Genomic DNA, 27,513 nt, shown 5'->3' on the forward strand with positions numbered 1-27,513 from the left:
ACAGACCCAACTCAGCCAAAAATAAATACATAAATAAATTAATTAATTTTAAAAAAAAAGAAAAAGACTTCACCTTCCAATGCAGGGGGTGTGGGTTCGATCCCAGGTTGGGGAGCTAAGATCCCACATGCCTTCTGGCCAAAAAAAACCCAAAACATAAAACAGAAGCAATATTGTAACAAGTTCAATAAAAGACTTTAAAAATGGTCCACACCAAAAAAATCTTTAAAGAAACCCAGCTGATCACTACCTTAAGCGTGAGAATTAATTATGTGCTTGTTTTCATAGCAAAAAAAATAAATAAATCGCAACTCATTGAACTTTGTCACCAGTATATCCACACCTCAGCCAAAGCAGCATAATATGGAGTTACGAGGGGTCCCTCATTTAGTCCTAAACTAATAACTGTGGAAACAGTAATTAATCTAAGCCATGCCTCTCAATCATTAATTTAGAATTGGAACAAACTTTCATTGCTTTCCTAATTTTCTTCAGATGATCTCGGGGCAGCTCATCCAAACTTCCCATCAAGCAACTCATTCATTTCCGAGAAGTGGCCCACAAGAAACAGCAAAATAGCAGTCGCGGGGGAAGGGAAGAGACAGTGGGGATTGGGGGGGTGGGGGTGGGTACAAACAAACAAGCGAAACAGAAGAGAAACCCCCAGAAGAAAGGGATTGTGGAAGCTGAAAAAATGGAAATTTTCCACAAAAGAAGTCCAAAATAATATGCAAGATCGGGGAAAAACTTTCAAGAGTTCTTTTCAGTGTAATAATGAAATTCAGATCAGGAAATCCATTCTTTAAGAAAGACGATAAGCAGAGCCGCTCGACTTCAGCAAAACCCACCACGAAGATGGCGGTGGGACGAAGCCCCCCCCTCTCCTCCCAAAGCTGGAGGCTCTCGCCTCACATTTCCCACAAACCCCTCCGCGCCGCCCCGCTCGCCGAAACCTGCCCGGCCCTCTACGACCACTGCGCACGCGCAGCGTGACGTCACGTGCGCTCCCAGGGCTCAGAGGAGCTGGCAGGAGGGGCCTTGCCAGCTTCCGCCTCCGCGTCGCATCGGGGGTCGAAAGGCGGGTTCGCGGTGCCTCCGCCGCCGCCGCGGGGCAGCCGGGGTCGCGAGGCCGAGCGAGGGGCGCGCGGCGGCGCGGCCATGGGACTGCGCCGAGCCCGGTGACAGCAGGAATCCGAGCGGCCCGGGCCCTGAGCGCTTCTCCTCCCGGGGGCCTCGCCCTCCTGCTCGCGGGGCCGGGGCTCCTGCTGCCGTTGCTGGCGCTGCTGCTGGCGGCGGCGGCGGCCAGGATCATGTCGGGCCGCCGCTGCGCTGGCGGGGGCGCGGCCTGCGCGGGCGCGGCGGCCGAGGCCGTGGAACCGGCCGCTCGGGAGCTGTTCGAGGCGTGCCGCAACGGGGACGTGGAGCGAGTCAAGAGGCTGGTGACGCCAGAGAAGGTGAACAGCCGCGACACGGCGGGGAGGAAGTCTACCCCGCTCCACTTCGCCGCAGGTAACCGGGGCCAGCGCCACCTCGCCTCGCCCCCAGACCCCACCTGCGCACCCCGGCTCGCAGGCCCGAAACCAGACACAGTGCTCCTCTGCCCCCGGCCTTCCCCCCTGGGACTCCGGTCCTGGTCATCTCGATGTCGTCTAGTGGGGACTGAGGAGTCCCCTAGGGGACTAGGGGGCAAATGTGCCGCACTCACTGGAACCTGTGGGTTTTTTTTGTTTGTTTGGGCTTTTTTGCTTTGTTTTGTATCGACAATACCTGTACCAACTTCCGGTCTTACTACCCTAAAAGGCCTCTACATACTAGAAAGAGTAGGGAGGTAGTAGGCTTTGTGAGTTAAAGGCCAGTTATCTCCAAAATCTGTCGTTCTTGCACGTTCCACTGTAACTCTTAAAAAGCCTTTGGGTTACGTTCTTAATGCTTTTGTAAAATGCAGGGACGTGATTTAGGAGCAGCAGCTTAATTGATCATTGACACATTAGCGTTAGTAGGTTTACCTGGGTAGCAGTTATTAGCAAGTTTTCTGGAGACTAGAACTGGAAAGAGTCAAGTTTGGGAGAATTGATACCTGACTTAGGTTGTGTGCGGGCGGGTAATCTCTGCCAGACTCGTACAAATCGGGGTGGAAAGTAGTAGAATGCGAGGAAAGATGGTGCAGGTACTCTAGCTTGTATCTAGAATTTAAATTGGGGCTAACCTCGCCTCATTCTGAGATTTAGATCGTTTGAATTACGTTTTTTTTTTTAAATTTACATCTTATTTCTATAAAGCATTTATACTTTTCACTTTGAGGAAGGATCGTGATTACCTGTATCAAGTGAGCCATGCGCAATTGAAAGTGGGAATAGAGTCTCATACTTCCGATAATGCTGGTTTTTCACTTCGTGCGTTACATGATTGTTTAAAATAATTTTTTGCAAAAGCAGAAGGGTATGTTTTAAAGCACTCTGGTTTTTTTGGAGTAGGAATGATGAGCAGAGGGGCATAAGAAAGATTTCCTTGTTCACAGACATTGCTTTTACACTTTCTACCCATGGGAGATTTGTTTTAACCTGTACCTGTTTTAAAATGTAAATACTACTGGGAGGTATGCTTTCTCCATCAATTACAAATTTGTTGGGTTCCCATTGAGGAGCCTTTTAAGGGAGAAGGTTTGGGGGACCGTCGGTGGGAGAACTAGAAACAGCCTGTGGGCAGCAGAAAGGGAAGGGTGAAGAATACCAAAGTCTAATCTTCTGTTTAGCCATTTTGCCTAAAATTTTTGATGATCAGTGCTGCCTGTCCTCAGCTAATTTGGATTGTCCTGCTTGTCCCTGTAAAAGCATTTAAATAACTGATTTGGCAAAGCGTCATAACCAACGATATGTAATCCAAGGGGTAGTGTTACTTATATTCTGTTCACTTGATCTGTGGGATAAAAATAACCAAAGAAGATCTTAGTTGCTGCCTTTCAAGAATTTGTTGCATTAATGAGTTCATATCTGAAAATAGTAATATTTAGAGGCTTAAGATTATGGATTAGCTTCTTATTGACCTTTTTCCTCCCAACCGTCCCACCCTGAGTTCTGTCCCAACATTGCAAAGTACTTTTTACATAGATTTCATGTGGTTTGTTTAGACTGAAATGGAAAACTTATTTTAGGAACCAACTTACCTCTCACAATTTACCCAAATTATCAGGTACAGGTTATAAGCTTAAGAAGTCAAGGTATAAAAGAAAGTAATAAAATAAAAATTACTAATAGTCTGCATTAAATCAGAGCTTTAAAGCCCTGCATTTAAACTCAGGTGTATTAGAAACTTTTTTTTAATTAGCTCGGTAAATTCAATCTAAATTATTATTAGATTAATGAGAGAGAACCTCTTTTCTTAATTTTTAAATAAGTGCATCCAGCTGCATTTTTCTTAATATGTGGAGAATATATTTTATAAACTCTTCGTAGGTGGTGAGTTATTCGTTATGTTAATATGCATGTAAGCAAGTTATTGGAAGCTCAGTGTAGGTGGGACTTTGTAACTGCCTGACCAAGCAGTTTCTTGTGTTTGTACATTATAGGGTAAGCTATGGGAGGGAAATTTTTTTTTTAAGCCGATTAAAGCTTGGAGGTTTTATTGGGGGGTAGGGTAGACATGATTTTGTCCTTTTGTTTGGATTTCCAAGGAACAGGAACGAAAAGTAAAATGAATCACGATAGAAAAGATTAGAAAAAATTTGGTGTGTCTTTTCATCAAAAATATTTAGTTCAATTAAAGGAATAATCAATTGCCAGTCCTAGAGGAGTTAAGTTCTTCTATCAAATGAAAAAAGTAATCAACATAAACAGGAACTTTTCTCCTATTATTGGTCTAGATTACAATTCTTAGATAAGCATGCTTTAAGAAGTCACTTCTTATGAGAAAAATTGTTCCCTCTTCAATCCCTCTGCCACCAGCCCCCTACCTACATTCCCCCCCCACACACACACACACACAGAGGATATGAATGACTTTTTTGTGACACATTACAAAACTTGTAGAGGCAGGTTGGTGGTAGGAAGGCTACAGCTCTAATTTTGCTAAAAGCAATAGCGTCTGAAATTCTTGACAGTATAATCCCCTAGAAAACAGCAGATCTCAGTAAAGGAGATTGCTTCTCTGAACTTATTTCTGAAAAATGAAGAGGGACAGAATCTTTGGGAGAAAGTCATCTTGTTGTCCATCATAGCCAAAGAAAGAAATACACAGTATTCTCAAGAATCTTAGAACTCGGGGGACTGGGCTGGGGGGAATAGAATTCCCTGGCTTGAGAATCTTAAATATTCTTTGGAGTTTGCAGAGAGGTATCATTCAGTAGAAAAATACGTATAATAATTTATTAGGTTCAAGGAATTCAGGTATAGAGATGGTGGAAAGGAAATGATACATATGTACGTAGCTAGGGAATGACAAGTTTAGAAAGAACTTGCATTGTTAGAGTTCTAGTTAAACAAGGTAACATTTGTTTTGTTTTTGTAGTGTGTTGCTACTGTTCTGTATTTGTAGTATGCTACTCAGCCATATACATTGGACTAGTCAGACTTAACTTTATTATATTCAATTATGTGAATTGCATATAAGAGGGGTTTTTTGTTTGTTTGTTTGTTTTTCCCTGAAAGAGGGAAATGGAACTAGAGCATCTGGAACTTATTATACAAGCAACTGATATGAAAACTAGAGTTGCTTATTCTAGAGATGAAAGAAGACTAAGGTTAAACAATGTTGCTATCTTCACATATGTGTAAGATAGTCAAGTAGAAAGTGAGAGGATATGACTCCTCTGGCCTTGGCAGTCAAAACTAGGGGCTAGGAGGTGAAAGGTTACAAGGAGTCAGACTGCCTTTAACAATCTATTCAACTGTGGGATTGGCTGGAAGTCTCCAAACAGTGGTTGGATTGGCATCTTTCAGAGATGTTGTAGAAAGGATTTCTGTATAGGGTAGGCAATTGGACCAGTAAGTCAGAATCTGACTGGTATAAGAAAGTGGAATGATTCTTCCAATTGAAGATTTTAACAACTCAGCTACCAAAGATATAATAGCTTTTGTGATTGCCATTGATATCCTTTCCCAAAATGGTGCTATTGAAGACCTCCAATAATGTTTCAAAAGCATTTCCTTCTTTTGGCTGTAGGTCACCGTCATAATTATGGGAGATGCGCAGAATGTACCCACATTTCTTACCTAGGGCTAGAATTATAGACTTTTGTTTCTAGGATTGGTTTTTGCTGTGGGTAATAATTAAATTCTGCATCAGTAGAAAACCACAGTATCAAATAAAAACCAGTCTATTTAAGAATTCAGAATTTTTTTTGACTTATCACATCTCCCAGTATATTATCAAGACTTGAGTTATACCTTTTTCCTCAGCACTTGATGGATTTAGAGGTAGGCAGTTGACTTCAGTAACAACCAGTCTGGAGTACTTGTGCAGTATTTCCGCATTCAGGTTGTCAGAATTTCATCACCCCAGAGGCCATGGCATCCTTTTCCAAGTTTCTCCCACTCTGACCAGATTATTTGTCCCAAGTTGAGCTAGGCAAAACCTTCTCCCTTGTGTTCCTCATTCTCAAGAAATATACGTGGGAAGTACTTTTTCTGGATCTTAGTAAACTAAAGTTAATAGTGAATGAGAAGTATAAAATGATATCCCTTAAAAAAATCTGACGAGTCCTGGCTGTGTAAGTCAAGCTGAAGGCTGCTTGATTATACATTCCCATCTCCTAGGCCACAGGAGCCTTCTCTGTTTCATGGCATTTGTTGACATTTTCTGTTTCTGAATGTTTCCTTCTGGCAAAGCCCTACATGACACCAGCCTACTTTTAGGTTGGCAAGACATCACTGTCATTTCATATTGGACCAGCTGCATCATCAATGGCCCATTCCACCTTTGGACTGTAAAAAGGGGGAGGTGGTGGCTCTCAATGAAACTTCCTAAGAGTCTAAGTTGGTTTCTCTGTAGTGACTTGCAGTGCTTCACAGCTTTCTGGAAGCCATTCAGATGAAAGCATGTTTCCAGTAGAACAGCAAAATATGATACTGTTAACAATAGTCATGGTTGGCAAGACAGTTCCTGGGACTGCTGAAACTGATGGCGTCTAGATTGTAATGAAATTTGACAGAAGAGAAATTGAATAGACTACTTTTCTTAGTCATCACAAATCATTAACTTCATATTTTCTGTGGAGGTCGTTTGCTTACTGTTCCAACAAAGTATTAGCCATGCACCAAACAAATGTTTATCAAGTGCTCCTATATACCAGGTACTGGCCTTGTCCAGTAAACAGAAATGAACAGGGGACAATGCCTGCCATTAAGTAACACAGTTTATTGATCAGCAAATTTACTTTCAAAGTAAGCCTGTTTTGTTTCACTGTCAGTGCTTTATAGTGGATTCAAACTCAGTGTATGATTTCATCAGGATTTTCATGTTTGAAGATGAGTGCTATTCCATAATTATAAAATAAACCACAGTGTATCCTGAGCAGCCATGAGTGCTAACTGTAGGCTTCTGATTCCTTTATAAAGAAATCCTTAGGATATGAAGATTGGCATGACTCTAAGGATATGCCTATTAATGTTTTACCTGGCCAGTGAGAGCATGAACAGAATATACCTTGCAAAACTATTTTTTCTTCAAGAAATGAGTACTTAACAGAAGTGCTTTGAACTATTCTTGACACCATAAGAATGGGGATTTTATCAGGAATTAGCCCTCAGAGATTGGGAAGCCATTTAAAGCTAAGGTTTCACCAAACTTCCAAAAGTAGAAGATTTTAAAATTTGAAATAGCTACCTGCTGACCCCCTCTAAATAATTCCTTTCATGTCAAGAAGTGGCTTCAAACATTCAAAATCTCAGACTCTTATCTACTGTCTCAGAATAGCAGCATGACCTCTGCGCACATATTGTATAGTCCTTACACTGTGACTTGGAAAACATGCTGATCTGTCAGTCAGTCTCCAGATGGGTGTCAGACCTCTTAACGGCTAGGAAATCATGTTGATACAGTTATTGAAGTAGAAGTCATCTGTGTCTTGGACTGTTGGTAACTATGTAGATAAAATCACCTTAACCCTTTCTCCCCGTGTCTCCTCCCTAGCTAGAACTTCAATTTCAGTGTTTAGTCAGACACATCAGTATCGATTCTCTCTCTTCAACTCTGGTTTGAGGCAGCCCTCTTCTCTTCTCAATGGTATTTTAACAAAAGGCTACACTTGACCTTTCTTCAGCTTGATCACTGATCCTTTAGAACAGATATCTTCCTAATTGACACTATCTGTTGTAACAACTAGATGTTCTACTACACCTATTTCTATGCCCACCTCACACTCCTTTTTTGGGAAGTTACTCTGTGAGTCGCCATTTTGACTACTTCAGATGTGTCGATTACCACTGAAGAAATAGTGATCCTTCTCAAAGTGCTTGGGTACATCAAGTAACTCTCCAAAGAAAGAGGTACCTTTACTAATTTTTCTTTATTTTGATTCGTTTTCTCTTACTCTCCAACCTAAGTCTTTTTTAAAAGCTTTTCTTCCAGGTGGGTGCTGCGTGGCTGGGATAGCAGAGCCATTGACTGGGGCAGCTGTGGGTGGCTCACTTGGGAGGACAGTGTGATCAACAGTACCCAGGCTGTGGTAAGGAAGATTCAGGCCAGAGCATAGTGGCAGCAGATTTGGCCTTTCCCTCCTTGAAATTTTCCCTCGTGGCTTCTGCAGTGCCATTCTTTCTTAGTTTTATTTCTCAGTCTCCTTTTCTCATACCGTGATATATTAATTCAGCAAATATCAACAAATTGCTATGTGCCATGCAGTGTGAAGGACACTGGGGAAGTAATGATGAACTAAGATAGACATTGATCCTCCTTTTACGGAACTTGAGAGTCCAGGAGATAAGTACTAAACAGTAATTACAAGTTTTAATAAGTGCCAGAGGATACTGCTGTGAACAACAAAGACAGAAACTCCTGTGTTTTTTTCTGAAGTTTGCATTCTAGTGAAGGAGAGGGGAAAACCAACTGAATTGAATGTGGGTGTGCAGAATGGTCTGCTGTAGGTAGAGTGCTCAGGGATGGCCTTCTTAAGGTGGAGACATTTAAACAGATTAGACAATGAGTAGAAATGAGGGATGCAAAGAGCAAGGGAGGAGTCCAAGCAGACAGGCAGCATGTACCACTGAAGTAAGGTTGGCATACTTGATGAACTGAAAGAAAGCTGGATCACAGCTCAGAAAGGGAAGAGTGGTATGAAATGAAGTTTGAGAAGGCGGTAACGGCCAGTTCATGCAGCAGACCTTGTAGGCCACGGGAGTGTGATTGAATTTTATTCTAAGCAGCAGTGGGAAGCCAGTGAACTATTTTAAACAGGGGTATGATATGATGATTGTCTTTAAAAGATCTCTGGGGACAGGGTAGAAATGAGAGGCCCAATTAAGGAGACTTTTGCAATAGTTCAGGCTGGAGACAGTGGGTTGGGGCAGTGTCGGTGGAATGAAGAGAAGTTAGGGAACATGTTGAATCTGAGATGCCTTTGAAATACCGAGGTGGAGATATGTCCAGTAAACAGTGGAATTCAGGTGAAAAGTCTAGACTGGAGATTTAAATTTGCGGGTTGTGTATCTATGTGGTGCTTAAAGCCATAGGAGAAGATGTGATCATCTAAGAGGGAAAAGAGGGTAGAGAACTGAGTGTTGAGGAATCCTGGCATTAAAAATTGGGTGGAATAAGCAAGAAACCCCCAGGGAAGTAGGACATGTCCAAAACTTGAATTCCTCATCTTTTGCCATGAACCTATTTTGTCTGCAGCCTTCCCCGTCTGAGTTGATGCCAACTCCACCACTCCATTTCTTAGTCCGAAAACCTTGGAGTCATCCATGACTCCTCTCGCCCCCGCCCTCTCTTAACCTCCTCACTCTTACCCTCACCCCACGTCCAATCTGTGAGCAAACTGTGCAGGGTCTACCTTCAGAGTACCCAGAATCTGTTACGTAATATTCTGACAAGTTCCACCACATTATGGTCCAAACCACCATAATCTCTCATCTACTTCTATCCTAAACCCCCTTAAATCTAGTCTCAACACAACAGCCAGAGGGTACTTTTCAAATATAAGTCATATCATGTAATTTACCAGCTCAAAACGCTGCAGTGACACTCCCTTTTTCCCCACAGTAAAAAAGCCAGTTCTTACAGTGGTCCTCAAGCCTCTCTAGCTGGTCCTCATTACTTCTAACCTCATCTCCTGCTATGGTACCGTTTCTCACTTGGCTCCATTTACTCTGGCCTTCTTTCTAACTGTTGGTCGGTAGGGCTAACACTCTCTCTTTCAGGTCTTTGATCAAATGTCACCATCTCAGTAAGGCCTATGATGACCTCCCTGTTCCACTTTATGACCCCTCCATACACACACCCTGATCACTTCTTATTCTACTCTTTTTCTAATTACCTTTTTAAAAAAAATATTTATTTATTTATGTATTTGGCTACGCCAGATCTTCATTGCAGCACACGGTATCTTTGGTTGCAGCATGTGGGCTCTTAGTTGCAGCATGCATGTGGGATCTAGTTCCCTGACCAGGGGTCGAACCTGGGCCCCCTGCATTGGGAGTGTGGCGTTTTAACCACTGGACCACCAAGAAAGTCTCCCTCTAATTACCTTCTAACGTACTCATTTTGTGCATTTGTTGTTCATCTCCCCCACCTCCATAGAAGTTCCTCAAAGGCGGAGATTTGGTCTGTTTTGTACACTAGTATGTCCCAGGCACCCAGAAAAGCGTCCATTACACGGTTGATATTGCCTGATCATTTGTTAAATGAACAGATGAGACAAGGAAAACCCAGGATGTGTGATGTCATGGAAACTTGGAGAGATGTTTCACAAGGGAGGGAGTAGTCAGTTGTCGAATGTTGCTGAGAGGTCTAGTCAGATGAGGACAGACATGTGTCTTTTGGGTTTGGCAACATGGAGATTGTAAGTGGCCTTGATGAAAGCAGTTGTAAGGAAGAAGCCAGATGGATTTGGGAGAAGAATAAATGAGAGAATTGGTGACAATCCTTAGAGGTTTGAATATGCAGGGGAGCAGAGAAATGGAAAAGTAAATTCAGGGAGAATGTTTTTAATAAAATGGAAGATATAGAACATGTTTACATACTGCTGGGAATGATCTTGGTAGAGAGGGAGAGACTGATGTGAGCGGGAAGACCTTGAGAAGGTGAGCAAGGCCTTAGTGTAAGGGTGAGAAGGGATTGATCTTTGATAGAAAATACACTTCTTTCAACAAAACAGAAAATTAGTAGTGCTCTCTAGTCAACTTCACTCATTTTCTTGCATGGCTTCAAACACCATCTTTATGGTCAGGACTTCAAAATGTCAGTTGCTAGCTCATACTAATTTCCTTAGTTCAAAATCCACAGAACCTTCTACTTACTGGGCATTTGTTCCTGAAACTAAGCATTTCCAAAAACAAATAATCTTATCTCACAAAACATCCTGTTTTACTTTGTGTCTCAGACATCTGATAGTCATCTCTTTTCCCCAAATTAAAGAAGTTGCCAGATACTGTCAGTTTTCTCTTCTGTCTTTAGTTACTCCTGGCAACATTGTATGCAGTAGCAAAAGATTAGACACAACCTAACTATTCATGAGAAAGGAACTTGTTAAATTTTGGTACTTGCAGTCAATAAAATGTGTGCTGATAGGAGTTGATTTCTAGCATGTTATTAGTGTTTTTTTTTTTTTAAGGAAGATGCAAAACAGGGTTTTAAAATATACAGTATATTAGTAGGTATTTGCTTGTCCTTCAGTGACCATTGATGTGTTATATAGCAGTATTTTTCATACTGTTTCTACACGATGCCTCTGGAATAGGGGGATAATTTCCTTTGGGTCTTTGTGAAGGAGAAGGCAGCAGATTCAACCTGAATAGTATTATTTTAAACTGAATTCAGTTAATTTGCAACTTTATGAGTGCCAGCTATGTACCAGGCATTGGGTATTTTTGCAGTGAACAGACACATATTGGAATTTTATATAGGATTTCATTAGAAAATGCTAACTCAAAAAGGCTTGTGTGCCCCCATGTTCACTGCAGCATTATTTTTCTTTCTTTTTTTCTTTCTTTTTTTTTAATTGAAGTATAGTTAATTTATAATGTGTTAGTTTCTGGTTATTGCAAAGTGATTCAGTTTTATATATCTGTGTGTGTGTGTATATGTATATAGATTCTTTTTCATATTCTTTTCCATTGTGTTTATTACAACGTATTGAATTAAGTTCCCTGTGCTATACAGTAGGACCTTGTTATTTATCTGTTTTATACGTAGTAGTTTGTATCTGCTAATCACAAACTCCTAATCTGTCTCACACACACACACACACCCCATTTCCCCTTTGGTAACCAGAAGCTTGTTTTCTATGTCTGTGAGTCTGTTTCTGTTTTATAAATAAGTTCATTTGTATCATATTTTAGATTCCACATATAAGTGATATCATATGGTATTTGTCTTATCCATTCATCTGTCCATGGACATTTAGGTTGCTTCCATGTCTTGGCTGTTGTAAATAGTGCCACTGCAGCATTATTTACAATAGCCAAGACATGGGAAAAAACTTAAGTGTCTATCAAGGGATGAATGGATAAAGAAACTGAGGTGTATATACACAATGGAATATAATTCAGCTGTAAAAAAAAAAAAAAAAAAGAATGAAATCTTCCATTTGCAGCAACATGAATGGACTTTGAGGGCATTATGTTATGTGAAATTAAGTCCTGGGGATGAAATGTACAGCATGATGGCTATAGTTAATAATACTGTATTATATATTTGAAAGTTGCTAAGAGAATAGATCTTAAAAGTTCTCATCACAAGAAAAAAAAATTTTAACTATGCGTGGTGATAGATGTTAACTAGACGTATTGTGGTGTCTATTTTGCAGTATATACAAATACCAAATCATTATGTTGTGCACTTGAAACTAATATAACCTTAAATGTCAATTATATCTCAATTTTTTTTAAAGGCAAAAAAAAAATTGCATTAAATCTATTGCCTGAAAGCAGCTTGAAAAACACTAGTCTATAGGACAAAATCCATACACCACCTTAGTGTGGCTTGTAAGGTTCTTCCTCATCTGGCTTCTGCCTACTTGGGCATTCTGTGTCCTGGCCACTATGAATGATTAGCTCTTTCACACTTCGATGCCTGTGTACATTTTATTTCTTCTGCTTCAACTGCAGTGCTCTTTCCTTGCTTAGCTTTTTCCCACTCCCTATCTCGTTTCTCTTCACCTCACTTCTCTCCTCTCATTTTCCTAATGATCCCTTCATTTTTCTGTAAGCCTTCAGCTCACATGTCATCACTGGACTCTCCTTTGGGATAGTCCTTCCTGTTCTTTGCTTTCCCCCAGCTGGGTAGTCTCTTCTTTGAGTTCTCGTAGCATTTTCTATATACCTCTTTTATGACAGTTATAGTATATTGAGATTACTGTTTCTCCACATCCTAAATTGTAAACTCTTTGAGGGTAGGGAGAATCAAAGATCGAGAATAGGGAGTATCAGAGACACCCACCTCTGTGACCTAGAGCTTAGAATATTTAAACAAAACAAAACAAAACAGTTAATCTCTTCAGTCATCTAACTCTTCCCTCAGTTGCAGCCAGGCCAGCCTCAGACATACACCTTGGAAAGATTGTATGTCGTTGCTTTCTCATTCAACTCCACTCTGGTCTTCTTAGAAGGACTACATTCAGGCTTGCTGGTTTTAAGAATATTCTGATAAAATTTCAGATGAATGTAAAGGTCTTTTCTCTCTCTCCCAATACACAGGTATATCTCCTCATCTGCTTTAACATATGCCTGAAATCCTTTTCTTTTCACTATTAACTGTAAGAAGATTTTAGGTGCTGTTATGTGGGAATGGTAAAAGATTGAAACTCATTGGTACTAAATCTATTAACCAATATAAATGAGTTGTCAGACTTTTTTGGTTTTTTTCCTTATGGGGGCAGTTGCAGCAGAACTGTGGGACATGGGTTTCTAAAGAAGGCCTCCTGCCTAAGCAGAAGTTGCTTGTGTTGTGCAAGTGGCAAAGTAGGGGCTCCTTTGAAGACACCTCGTATCACACTTCTGCCTAGTATCACCTCTCTCTATCTTCACTACATAGACAAATACAAACATTTTTGTTGCTGTCTTATAGTCCCCCAGTTCAATAGAAACATTTTATGAGATACATGTGGGAAAGGGATTCTAGCAAGAGTTGGTTAATATATACTTTGAATACTTGAAAATGTCTGCACACAAAGTATGCAGAACTTGTTATTTGCAATTAGGAATGCTATTGTAGAGTGGGAAATGTTTGAACTTTGGGCTTTCAGTCACTAATTTCATAACCTTCCTCTGAAGTTAGTAATAGTACTACCTAATGCATAGAAGAGACCCTTTGACCTTCTCATTAAGATTAGTTAGTGATATATTTCATCAGTGAATTCTTGAATCTGTTACTGTTTTGCATCCAGAAACATTTTAGCATGGCTTATACTTATTGATTCTAATTTGATATATTTCCTTTGGAGAACTTAAATGTGTATAATTTGTTTTCTTCTAGGTTTTGGACGGAAAGATGTAGTTGAATATTTGCTTCAGAATGGTGCAAATGTCCAAGCACGTGATGATGGGGGGCTTATTCCTCTTCATAATGCATGCTCTTTTGGTCATGCTGAAGTAGTCAATCTCCTCTTGCGACATGGTGCAGACCCAAATGCTCGTGATAATTGGAATTATACTCCTCTCCATGAAGCTGCAATTAAAGGAAAGATTGATGTTTGCATTGGTAAGACTGTTTACATTCCAGAATTTTTCTGAAATAGTTTGTAACTATTCTGAATCTTAATTGAATTCATTTGTTAATGTGATCCAATTCTGCCAGGCTGAATTTAAATATTTAAGAACATTTCGTGATTAATCCAACCACTGTTTACTGAGTGTCTTTTTGTATGTGGTACTGAGCTTAAATATCTTAGAGAATAGAGTAGTACAGAATTTCTCTTCTCTAGAAATATGGATTCTCTTGGGAATAACACACACAAAGAACCAGATGAAGGCATGGTGGAAGTGAACAGAGTGTTAGAGGATAATGAGTGCAGTGACTGGGCTGGAGTTGAGTCACTCCTTCCGGAGTCTTCCCAGGAAGTACTGGGGAGAAAGGTCAGAAAGGTAGGTAGTGACTTCTTTATAAGGAGCTTTGGATGCCCAGGGTAAGGAGCTTGATATTGTTACGTAGATAGTTTGGAATCATTGATAACTTTTAAGGAGGGGACAGTGTGGTGAGAGCAATATATTTTAGAAAGAGTGATCTGGTAGAGGACTGAGTAGAAGGGATGGCATTAGGGAGACTAGCTAGGAAGCTATAGAATAATGCAGATGAGAAATGATGAAGGCATGAACTCTAGGGTGGTTGTAGGAGAGTAGAAACGGCAGGATAAGTAAAGAAGTATTTGAAGGAAAAACTGTCAGTCATTTAGGATACTTTAATGAATGAAATAGGATTTGCCTAACAGATTGATCACTGACAGAAAATTATACGTGAGAAGGCTGCTTATTTGAGAATTGTCATTAACCCGGTATTGACTTTTCTGAGCTTAACAGAGTCAGAGATTTTGGACTGCTACCTTACCTCTATTTCCTGATGCAAAACAGGGACACTGGAAATCCTTGAGACAGATAGAAAACCAGTTCTGTGCACTAGGAAAAGTCTAGGGGCTCTGTGCTAGACTTAAATTGTTCTTTCTCTCTCTCCCACCCCCTCCACCAACCCAAATCACTTTATACTGAAGTCATGAGCTTAGTTTAAATTAGGTTAGGTAATTTATAAAGATAAGAAAAGGATTACCTAGTAACCTCTGTCCAGTTCTCCTTTCCTGTGTGTTATCTTTTTTTGATTGTTTTTGTCCTTTGTGTTATCTGCCCTCTGCTCAGAATCCTTTTCGGGTACCTGAGTTTCAGGCATATAAATAATTAGCTTTAATAATGTAGGGTTTTCCAGATATAGTTATAGATCTGCACTGTCCAGTATGGTAGTTGAAGACTTGTAATGTGGCTAGTTCAAATTGTGATGTGCTGTAAGGGGAAAACACATACCAGATTTCAAAGATTAGTACAAAGAAAAGGAATGCAAAATATCTCAATTTTATATTGCTTACAATATAAATGTAAATATTGAAATGACAGTATTTGGGGTATATGGGATTAAATAAAATATGTTAAAATTAACCTGTTTCTTTTTTATTTTTATAATCTGGCTGCTAGAAACTTTTAAATTACATATGTGGCTCACATTTTATTTCTATTGGACATCACTGTTAGAGATAGGAGTACAGTGGAATGAACATTAACCCTATAAGGGAACAGGAGCTGAGCTTCCCTTTCTGCATGTATTTGCCTGTCTTTCCCCAGCTCCCTATTTATAGAGTGTGATGGAATATCTTTATGTAACCAAATAACAGTATGGACAGAGTATAGCACCAGTCTTTTTATGCTTTTTGGGTTGTAATGTAGCAGTTTTGATTGGGGGTTTGTTAACTCTACAGAGTGGTTTTTTCTTTTTCTTTCTTTCTTTTTTTTTTAATCCCGCAGATCCCTATTCCTGGGCTATTCACAGCTTTAGAAATTTCATTTTTGGTATTATAGAGTAATCTTTCTAGGCAGTGTTTATTTGGTATGAGAAAACAGAAAACAAGCTTTCAAGTAAACTTGCCTTTTAGTTCTTTATCTGTCCTTAGTCACTTGTTTAGCAAAGGAAAATCTGACATTGAGCTTAGGGGAGATAAATGTGTCTAATACATTAAATAATGGAATATTTTATATATTCTTACCTTTAAAATATAACATTTACCATTACTATCAGGATATAAAAAGTCTTTAAATTACTTTGAGACTTCTGGACCAGAATTTTTGAGAAAATGATTTATTAAAATCAAATTGTCACAATTACCATCTTGAAAGGTAGTGTTGCTGTTTTTCAGTGCTCTTACAGCATGGAGCTGAGCCAACCATTCGAAATACAGATGGAAGGACAGCACTGGATTTAGCAGACCCGTCCGCCAAAGCAGTGCTGACTGGTAAGTCTACATACTCTCTTTGGGTATTCTGGGAAGAATATAAAGAAGGAGCTTGCTAGGTAGACAGTCAGTTAATGAACTCAGTGAGATTTTTTTAATAGTATCAGTTCAGTTGCTATTCTTTTTTGCATCTGAACAGTTGACATTTGATTCTTGTCTAAGGAAGGTAAAGTTTTGTTGTTTTTTTTTTTAATGAGCTTTTAAATTTGTGATTCCTGCTTTATTGGGGGCAGGGGTGGTAGATAATTGTGTGTTAGTAATCATTCTCTTGCTTTTCTAAACAGAGGATTCTGGGCACATCAATTTCAGTACCATGAAGAGTGACAATTATTGTGTTCTACTGGAACATATTCATGTGCTTGGAACATATTAAGATATATAAGGCTGTGGTCCCTAGGTTTAGGTTTATTTTAGACTGTCAGGCTTTTTTGAGTGGTAGTATCTACTTCACATATTTTCTCCCTTATCAGAGTATTTCCTCTGAAGCAACTCTCTGCCATATTATTTTTTGGATTCTTATCTACCGTGTGATCACCATTAGAATTATGTCTAATAGTCAAGAGCTTGAAGGGCTCTGCTGTGAGCTTTTGTGCTTGGGCTTTGTGATATTTCTTCTGGTATTACTGAGAAAATTTAGACTAGTCCCCCAAAAGAGTTCTAGAAAAGTGAGCTATTGTAACCAACAATTCAGTGTTCATTTCCTCCTTCCCTATTCCACGCTATTCCCTATTTTTACCTTTTTAAAAAATCTTGGGGCTCAAAAGAAGCCTTGCACAGCAATCAATATACAATTCATATTGTGGACACCAGTTAGGATTTTGTTTAAGCAAATAAACACTTAATTATGTTAATTTAAATTGTATCGATTTTAAAGTTTTTGCCTGTATTCATTTGTAAATATAAAGGCTATAGGCATAAGGGGTTTATTTAGTCCTGTTTTTGTGTATATATATATATTTTTTTTTTTAATTTTATTTATTTATTTTTGGCTGCGTTGGATCTTCATTGCTGCGTGCAGGCTTTTCTTTGGTTACAGCGAGCAGTGGCTACTCTTCGTTGCAGTACATGGGCTTCTCATTGAGGTGGCTTCTCTTGTTGCGGAGTGTGGGCTCTAGGCACGCGGGCTTCAGTAGTTGTGGCTCGCAGGGTCTAGAGAGCAGGCTCAGTAGTTGTGGCGCACGGGCTTAGTTGCTCCGTGGCATGTGGGATCTTCCCGGACCGGGGCTCGAACCCATGTCCCCTTCATTGGCAGGCGGATTCTTAACCACTGTGCTACCAGGGAAGCCCTATTTGTATATATTTAAAGCAGCATTGTAATAAAACAATTTTAGTGTAGAAAAATCTTCTGGATTCATAAAAATGTTAATGATTATGTTCCATTGGTGATGCTGTAGAGTATCTTTTGTAACTTCTGTGATATTGTTATATTTTTATATTGGATTTTGTTTTGTTTTGATTTTGAATGAAGTTGTGAATGCACTTTGTCTGTTAAACAAATAACATTGGTTTTATGAAATTTGAGGAGTAAAAAAGAAATGGAAAAGGTTACCCATAACCTACCCCCTAAGACAAACTTTGTTAAAATTTTGATTTATTTCCTTCTTGGCTTTCCTCTTTCTGTGCATATTGTTTTCATATAGTTGCGGTCATGTTTCATTATATAACATTGAATCTTTTTTTTTTCACTTTCATAACAAAGGTATTCTGTCTGTCTTCATATAAATATTTTTAAACTGCACAGTATTCTGTTGATTATTTTCCATTTATTGGAAATTTATTTCCAATTTTTTCTACTTTAAATATAGTTCACTGAGCATCTTTATGCATAAAACTGACATTACTTTTGTAATTAATTTTTTTTTAATTTCTGCTTTTTTTTTTTCCCCTAATTCACAGGTGAATATAAGAAAGATGAACTCTTGGAAAGTGCCAGGTGTGTACTAGTGTTATAAACATGTACCATAAACATTTCACCATTTAATTTTTAATTTTTTAATTTTATTTTATTTTTACAATAAGCAAACTCTAAAAGAGAATGAATTTATTTTTAGTGGTCACATACATGTCTCCAGATAGGATCTGATAAAGAATACAAATTGCTAATACATTTTTTTGTATGCTAGGAGTGGCAATGAGGAAAAAATGATGGCTCTGCTTACACCATTAAATGTCAACTGCCATGCAAGTGATGGCAGAAAGGTACTTCCTTTTGCAACTAAGTTTGTGTGCATCTCCTGGTAACATGAAATCGTGTTTATCTTTTAACTTAAAACATTTGACGAAAATGCTGATATTTTCTTTTAAGCAATAATTTGGATTAATTCTTAACCTTAGTAAAACTTTGTTAATAATAAACATTTTGGTAGCTTCCTATTTGCAATAGTGAACTTATAAACTTTTATACTATGCCTTCGGTATATATGTTGGATTTTGTAAAACCAGATTATTACTGTTACGTAGACAGTGAAGTTATAAAGGTTTTTCTGGATTTCTGGTTTTATATTTGGATTTTTCATGCATATTTTTTAGCTATTGAATTTCATTAATTTGTCTGTTTAACATTTCAGTCAACTCCATTGCATTTGGCAGCAGGTTACAACAGAGTAAAGATAGTACAGCTATTGTTGCAACATGGAGCTGATGTTCATGCTAAAGATAAAGGGTAAATAAGCATTTAAACAAAAAGGATTTTTTAAATGTTATTGTCCTTATGATAATCTCTGTAATCTTGTAAAAATCATATTTTTTACTAAACAGCATAAAACATTTATTGAGCTTTTGTAATATGCAGATTGCTCTGAGAGCACAGGGAATTATAAAACCTTAAGGCCACCACCCATAGGGCTTATACTGTACTCTAGGAGGCATGAAAAGATACCTAGCAGTATACGTTCTCTACTAAGTGTGAGGTGATAAATAGAAAGGGATAGCACTTACAGGAGTTCTTAGGAGGGAATGCTCAGTGCTGGCTGCAGTGGTTGAGAAATCCTTCAGGAGGAGGTGATACTTGACCTGGACTTAGTTCAAGAAAGCAGAGAGTTTAGGAAACATCACTCTGTGCAAGAGAATTGATGTGAGGGAAGGTGCTACAACAGATACTGCAGCATATCTTAAGAAACAATGACTAGACCAACGTGGCTGAAGCCTATGATTAATATAGGGGAGAAGTAAAGGTTAGAGTTGGAGAAATAGGTAAGAACCAGCTTTTAAAGAACTTGGTATTCTAGCCTAAGGAATTCAAGCTTGATTCTGTGAGCCACAATAGCTGTTGAAGTATCTTAAGCAAGGGGAATGATTCTTCTAAAAGAGGAGTTTTATGAAAAGAGGAGTTTTAGGAAACACACTCTGGCAGCAATGTGTAGGGTAGATTGAAGAAGGAGGCTAGAGGCAAAAAGAGCAGTTAGGAGAGTGAGCATTGTAGGGGTTCAGGCGTAATGAGATCTTCAATAGTAGTGGCAGAGGAAATGGAAATAAAAAGGCACAGATGCAAGAGATATTACAGTGTAAGAATGGTTAAGGTTTGTTGAATATCTGGATGTGATGAGGGAGAATAGTAGAGATTATTACATTTCATATTCTGAAGCTGAATGAGTGAGACCCAATGATACACATACTGAAATCCAGTAGAGAAAATTAATTACTTTGGAGCGGGAAAACATTGCATTCACTTTTAGAAGTCTTGGTTTTATGAGATGATAATGGGAACTCGGGTAGAGGTAGCTAGTAGATAGTTGGGAATGAAATTGGTGCTCAGGTAAGTAAGAAATCATAATCAAAATTGTGAGGAAAGCCATGAGCCTCTACAGAGAGGACTGATAGACCCAAAGACTAAGCCTTGGGTGGCCATCACTCAGCAGTGGCCATCCCTCAACAGCGACCATCATGATGATGTCTGTGGTGATTAGTGAGTGATTCCCAAGGAGGAGCAGCTTACAGATACAATTCAGGATTTTAAGGTTCTGCTGTACCTTCCTGTATAGAAAGTTCTTCCTCCATTGCCGTCATGAAGGAATTGGGTTTTATATTAAGGAATATAGCAATTTACCTTACAGAATCTTTTAAAAAAAAAAGTTTCAAAGAAGAGCCAGTGTTTGAGCTCTGAGTTTGGAAAAGATGTGTAGGAGTCAGAAGGGAGGGAAATCTATCCCATTACACCCAGGGGATACTATGGAATTCAGGGAACTTTAAGTGGTTTAGCATACCGTTATCGAAGGGTAAGGCTAGAGAGTCAGATCATTGTATGCCAGGCTAAACAGTTGGAACCATCATTTGAAAGCAAAGAAGTAGCAATGAAGGACATGAAAACGAGGACTAACCGTATCAGATTTACCTTTTAGAAAAATCTGGCTATAGCTTGGAGGCTAAATTGAAGTGGGGCCCGTTTCAGTAGTACAGGGAGGAATAACAAGGCCCAAACTAAGGGGATGGCAGTAACAGTGGGGGCAGGGGTGGGGGGGTGGATTTGAAAGAGACTTGGGCGTTAGAATTGTTAGGACTAAGGGTTCAAATAGATATTATTAAGTTTTATACACTTTTGTTAGAAGGTCACATAAGCTATTTGCTAGTTAAATTTGCATAAATTTAATTAAAATTGAAGAAACTAAAGCCTAGGGAATCTGTAATAACACAGGGTTTTCCCCCTTCTCGTATTGTAGTGATCTGGTGCCCCTGCACAATGCCTGTTCCTATGGTCATTATGAAGTAACTGAACTTCTGGTCAAGGTTAGTTCTTGTATACTTTTCTTATATAAAATTACTTGAAATACATAGTATATATGTCTTCTTTGTGTTTTTAGTGCTTGGTGGATATAGGAGTATTTATAATCATTACAAAATGTGGATGATTGATAGATCAGCATCTGACTGCTTTGAGATTTTTCAGATACCGTAAGATTTTTTATATAAAGTAGCTTTCCCATTTTGTGAATATCAGAATAAAGTTTTGAAGTTTCAAAACTCTTGAAAATATCAGAAGTAATTTTTAGTGGACCATATGTTATTAAAACCACCAGTTAGATTTTCAAGACCTGCCCAGTTGTACTTTGGGTTGGAACAGGCTTACTTGGTAAGCTTCACTTCTTCCCTTATGCTGGGCAGCTATTGTTTAACAAGCAGGTTCCATGGACTGGCAAGAAACTTCTTGTTTTGCTCCCTGTTGCATGAGAATAGAAGCTGTATATTCTCTTTGAGAGTGGGTTCAAGGATGTTACCCACACCCATTTCTTTTTGTCCCCCAGTCTCTACATATGTATTTGACATTCTTTAGACTTCTCTCACTCTGCTTTCATTCTGCCCTTGAAACTTTTCCTCATTCTGTCAGCAGCTGTCATGAGAAGGGAAAGAGGGCATTTGTTTCCAATGCCTCTCTGCTTCCTTTTGGGCATGTGCTACCACCGAATATATTTTCCCACAGAAATAACTTTACTATAATGATTAGATACTCTGAGTAGCCCATAAGCCTTTTAAAATGTATAATGTGACTATAATATTACACATTTAACAGTAATGCTTTTGCTTATTGTAAAACTGAATCTTGAATTTAACAGAATATTTGGAATGTTAATTGTGGATGAGAGTGAAACATGAGAGGGATTGCATTGGGGCTTACAGACAACTGAATGGTGTTTTCCTAAGACCTAGTGTTCACTAAATAAGAGTGGGAGGATGATTAGAGGTCATATATAGAGAGGACGCTAAGTGAGGTGAGGATGCAGTTACTAGAGCAGTCAAGCTCAGGGGAGTCAGGAGTAATCTAATAGTTTTAAAACACTGTGTTCGTTGAGAATTAGTTTCCCATCATTGAAAGTACTAAAAGAGTAAGTAGCTGGTTTGCCTTCTGCAGAAATGCTATGGAAGGGATTTTGTGTTTGATGAGAGGTTGAACTAGAATGACCTCTGTGGTTTATCCAAATCCAATACTAGGAAACGTCTAAAATTAAAAAGACTAACAATACCAAATATTAGCAAGGATGTGGAGCCCTGGAACTCAAAACGTTGCTGATGGCAATACAAAAATAATACAACCACTTTAGAAAACTGTTCGGCAGTTCTACTAAAAGTAAACATACATCTTCCACAGAACCCAACAATTCCACCCCTAGGGATTTATCCAAGAGGAATCATAGCATGTATCCAACATTCATAGTTGTTATGAATGTTCATAACAACTTATTCGTAATAGTCAAAAACTAGAAACAGTCCAAATGCCCATGAACAGGATGATGGATAAGTGAATTGTGATATATCTATACAGTGGAATGCTACTCAGCAATAAAAACAAACTTTTTTTTTTTTAATTTTATTCATTTTTGGCTGTGTTGGGTCTTTGTTACTGCGCGGGGCTTTCTCCAGTTGCGGCCAGCGGGGGCTACTCTTTGTTGTGGTGCACGGGCTTCTCATTGCAGAGGCTTGTCTTGTTGTGGAGCACGGGCTCTAGGTGCGTGGGCTTCAGTAGTTGTGGCACATGGGCTCAGTAGTTGTGGCTCGTAGGCTCTAGAGCACAGGCTCAGTAGTTGTGACACACGGGCTCAGTTGCTCCACAGCATGTGGGGTCTTCCCGGACCAGGGCTCGAACCCGTGTCCCCTGCATTGGCAGGCGGATTCTTAACCACTGCACCACCAGGGAAACCCCAGCAGGCGGATTCTTAATTGCTGCGCCACCAGGGAAGTCCCCAATAAAAACAAACTTGATACAACAACATGAGTGAATCTCAGAAACATTGTGTGAAAGAAGCTAGCCACAAAAGTACATACTGTGCTATTCTACTTTTATGAAATTCAGGGACACGTAATTCTAATATATAGTGCTAACAGTCAGAATGGGGGCAGGAATTGCCTATAAAAGGAGCATGAGGGAACATTCTGGGGTGATGAAAGCATCCTCTATCTTGAATTGGGTGATGGTCTCATGGATATATACATTTGTCAAAACTCATCAAACTGTGCATTTTACCATATGTACATTATATCTCAGGAAAGGAAAAAATAGTTCTTGGAAAAGATGCAGGTTAAATGTAAAGCTTCATTTTTAACTGTTTTTAACAATAAAAGTTAAATAGGCACTTGGGGGTAGGCCTAGCAACCACTGACTGTTCTTCTGCGGGGAAAAAAATTACTCTTTCTGAAGTAATTGGTTTGAAAAGTGACCTTTGGGAACATAACCTTTTTAAGCTTGCATGATGTTAAATTACACACTACTGATAACTCTAAATTCTCTTAAAAATTGAGCGCTAAATATATGCTTTACCCACCCTACCCCACCCCCAGCATGGTGCCTGCGTAAATGCAATGGACTTGTGGCAGTTCACTCCTCTTCATGAGGCAGCTTCCAAGAACAGAGTTGAAGTGTGTTCTCTTCTCCTAAGTTACGGCGCAGATCCAACACTGCTGAATTGTCACAATAAAAGTGCTATAGACTTGGCTCCCACACCACAGTTAAAAGAAAGATTAGCATGTAAGTATAAAATGATGACTGTTCATTCAGCTAAGCTCTTACATCAGTAAACTAACATTTTTTCTTTCTTGTTTGTTTTTTGGAAATTTTTGAATAATAAGGTATTTTCCTTAACCATGGGTATCTATTATTGTTCACACTAACATATTTAATCATTTGAAAGTTTTCTACTCATTTTGCTCTTAAGATGCTATGAAAAGAAAGTATATTTGTATTCGCTTTTTTCAAGTCAAGTTAAATGCTTCTTGTGTGTGTTACTCTTATAGATGGTATGCTTTTGGAAAGAAAGAATTTGAGCTTTATTCCTATCTTTGATGTGACTTTCTTATTAGCTGCTATGAAGTTTTGAAGTGTTATTTGTAGGATTGCTGTCTTGTAAACATAGTCCCCAGATCTTACCATCTAATATTCTTTGGTATCTGGGCAATTCTGTGCTTTTCTGTCTATAACTGAAATAGATGTAGTGGTGAGAAATAGCCACATATTTCAGATATAGTATTACTATACATAAATAGGAAACTTGTGTTAAGCTTGTATTATTCTGGAATAGTAAAAGATAATGGGTGGTTTCACAAGTCCGATGAATAATAGCGAGGAATCTTGAGAAAATGCCCTCTTCCGTTTATTGGTCAGTAGGTGGCTCTTAGAAATATCCCGCTAGTCTAGTCCCCAGTTCTCTGATGTGTGAGCAGAACCATCTGCTGCTGCTGTAACGTTAATATGGGGACTGTGATCACCTTTTCTTTTCTTTCTTTTCTGAGAAGAGTTCTGTGCTTCGGAAAATTCTCAGAACTCTCTGGTCTGGGAATATATAGCAATAATCCATATATCAGACTGAAATAGACCTTGAATAGGCCATGTTGTATACACATGGGAATGAATGTGTATAACTGAGGGGAGCTGGCATACCACTGTCGCCCTTTCCAAGGGTTATATTTGGAGAATATCTTTAGAGCTTCATTCTGGCTACTTGGTAGATAATTTTGAAAATAAGTTGAAGAAAAATACTGTGCCTGGCAAGTCCCATAAATTTGATAATTCTCATGCAGATTTAAATGCTTTTTCTTCATCTAGATGAATTTAAAGGCCACTCGTTGCTTCAAGCTGCACGGGAAGCTGATGTTACACGAATCAAAAAACATCTCTCTCTGGAAATGGTGAATTTTAAGCATCCTCAAACACATGAAACAGCATTGGTAATGTTTCAGATTTAAGTTTTTAAAGTGAAATAACCAAAAACATGCTGGATTAATCATCATGTCTTACTTCTTTTGGTGATGCAGGATAACTAACATAATGTCCTACTTTTAATAATAGTATTGTTTTAAAAATATGTGCTTTTTAAGAATTAATGCCTGCAGGTATATAAAGAAAAAATTTCAAACAATACAGAAAAATAGACAACCACATCCACTCAAAATGCAGTACTGTTGTTCATTTGCACATCCTTCCAGACAAGAATTTTATTCACATACTGGCATGTATTATATGTGACTTTTCTATTATCATAAATCATATATATCATTTGCTTTTTTTAATTATAAAGAGCATAAATGTTTATGATTGAAAATTTGGAACCCACTGAAAAAGAAAATAATCTTGCCATCAAGATAAAAGCCACTTGATTTTCCTTTTGGTATTGTAATTTTTTCAGAATTAGATCTAAAGTCTGTATATACCCCCTTTATACTGTGTGAGTAAAGTGTCTGTGTGAGTAGAGGCAGCTTGCCTGATAGAGGTAATGTCAGCTCTGTGGTGCTGTAACAAAGTAGATGAGAACTGGGCAGTCTGTGGAAAAGCAGTAAGAAAAGAATGGAAGCTAGTAGAGGTAAGTGGTGGAAGATAGGAAGGGGAATGTTGTGATCAGAGGCTACCTTAGAAGTAGAAATTTAAGGAACAAAGCTGTATGAGTTGCAGAATGTGCTTTCGGTGAGGGAAGATGACACTACGTAAATTAATGTCTTTAGGGGCAGATTTAACTTGTAGTAGCTTTACTTACCTAATATCTTTTATGGTTAATTTTCTTCCTTATGCCATGGTATAAACTCTGAAGTTTTATGTAGAAACCTATCTATAAAACATTGTAGAACTTTTTGCTACTTTAAAAAAAAAAATCCGTGTTTAAAAAAAAAATAGCAAAGTTGCGGACTAATAAGAAATGCCACTGCAAAATTTAAATCATAACAGTATCAAGATGGTACAGGGAAACTTGGAAAAACTGACATGGAAAATCTTCCAGTCTGAAAAGTTAATTCTACATGTTGTTTTCCTCTGAGCATTCTACTATTAAACCACTCATTTTTCTTATTAACCTTAAAATACAAGGAATTAACTGTTGGTAGATAGTTGTGTTGCAGAGGCATTGTTTCCAGAGATTACAGGCCCTGCCTGTAACAGGATGGGGCAGAAGAGTAAGGGTGCAATTTGAAATGGATGAGCTCAAGAATTCTTGGATATAAACTATTTTCCATTCTCTGTGCCATCCTGATAGATGTCCTGGGATGATTATTCAAAACATACCAAAAGAGCTGTGTTCACCAATTAGAAATGATTTTATTGAGGGCAAAGGAATGATTTTGGTGACAGCAACAACATCAAAGAATGAATCTGAAGCAAAGTCATGAAGATTAGATAAGCTTTATAATTAGCAATAGGTTAAAATCAGACACATTTCGTATGTACTGTGTTTAGATGTGTGCACAAGTTAGCTTGACAGTTATCCAGAACTTTTATTCCATGAAATCTCAGGTTTCAGTTTTAACTTAACTTTCATGCATTAATTTAGTCGTTCATTCATTCTGACATTTATTGAACACCTGTTGTGTATGGGTATAATCCTGGATGTTGGGGAGACAAAGATCTGGGACATGACCATGAGATACTTATTGGGTTTATAACTGGCAAATCCCTACCTCCTATCTCCTTTTCTCCTTGATACATCATAGACATAGATCCTGCAGCCTCCAACTCAGAGTATATAATTTTCTACCACTGATTTTACCAAACAAGTAATTCAAGATCCTTATCCTGCTGGAGCAACTCATTGAGGAAGATATAAATACCACCCAGTTTGTCGGCTATTCCATCAGTGTTTTTCTAAGCAGAATCCAGAGCTGACAAGTGCTGTGTTATTTCTTCATGTAAAGAAATCCCAACCTTTGGGGTGTTTTATTAACCTTTAAAAAATAACATAAACACCATGCTCTTTGGGAACAGTTTTGAAAAGACTGTTGGTCACAATTTAAGTTTTTCATTACAGCAGTAGTAGCTTTTTCAGAGATGTAGGACAACTATGAAGCTTAATCAAAATATTTAATAACATATCACTTGCTAAATAGGGTTTTCAGGCCCTGTCAGAATTTAGCAATCATTGCACATTCTATCCAAAAGAAAGTCTTTGAAGAGCAAAGTTAAGTCAAAAATGAAACAAAGACATGAAATAACTTCTTAATTGTTCTTGATTGGAAACACGAAAGTTCTTAAAAATCAGTTATGTATAGTCCTTGATTAATGCTGCAATTTAAATTATCTAGCATTGTGCTGCCGCATCTCCATATCCCAAAAGAAAGCAAATATGTGAACTGTTGCTAAGAAAAGGAGCAAACATCAATGAAAAGACTAAAGAGTAAGTATGCTTTTAATAATTAAAAATTATTGACACTTTTATTTTTGGAAAATACATTCATTGTCCGGCTGACTTTTTCTCTTTTAAGATTCTTGACTCCTCTACACGTTGCGTCTGAGAAAGCTCATAACGATGTTGTCGAAGTAGTGGTGAAACATGAAGCAAAGGTATACTTCATTTTTGGTAATCTTTCGTAATCCAGTGAGTTGTTTTCTATTTAGCAGATGAAATGTCTGACTTCCTAAGCTATTTACTCTTTCATAGGTATTTTTCCCTCAGATTAGTCCTGCAGATACTTTT

At 38.5% G+C, this 27,513-nt stretch overlaps 1 protein-coding gene across 2 annotated transcripts in view; it reads left to right on the forward strand.

Moving 5' to 3' along the window:
* The first annotated feature begins 1,024 nt into the window (after positions 1–1,024).
* Positions 1,025–27,513, forward strand: part of TNKS2 (tankyrase 2) — a 63,176-nt gene continuing 36,687 nt past the window's right edge. Inside the window, exons 1-11 of one of the 2 annotated variants that reach the window (XM_068548202.1) lie at positions 1,025–1,509; positions 13,624–13,848; positions 16,040–16,135; positions 18,032–18,068; positions 18,259–18,334; positions 18,703–18,797; positions 20,791–20,857; positions 23,402–23,588; positions 24,663–24,784; positions 27,122–27,213; positions 27,302–27,380. In XM_068548202.1, the coding sequence (XP_068404303.1) occupies positions 1,311–1,509; positions 13,624–13,848; positions 16,040–16,135; positions 18,032–18,068; positions 18,259–18,334; positions 18,703–18,797; positions 20,791–20,857; positions 23,402–23,588; positions 24,663–24,784; positions 27,122–27,213; positions 27,302–27,380 (1,275 nt within the window). In that variant the 5' untranslated portion in view covers positions 1,025–1,310. The remainder of the gene's footprint in view (positions 1,510–13,623; positions 13,849–16,039; positions 16,136–18,031; positions 18,069–18,258; positions 18,335–18,702; positions 18,798–20,790; positions 20,858–23,401; positions 23,589–24,662; positions 24,785–27,121; positions 27,214–27,301; positions 27,381–27,513) is intronic. The other variant, XM_068548201.1, reaches the window with a different exon arrangement.

The sequence above is a fragment of the Eschrichtius robustus genome, chromosome 7 (assembly GCF_028021215.1).
Source record: "Eschrichtius robustus isolate mEscRob2 chromosome 7, mEscRob2.pri, whole genome shotgun sequence".
NCBI lineage: Eukaryota > Metazoa > Chordata > Mammalia > Artiodactyla > Eschrichtiidae > Eschrichtius > Eschrichtius robustus.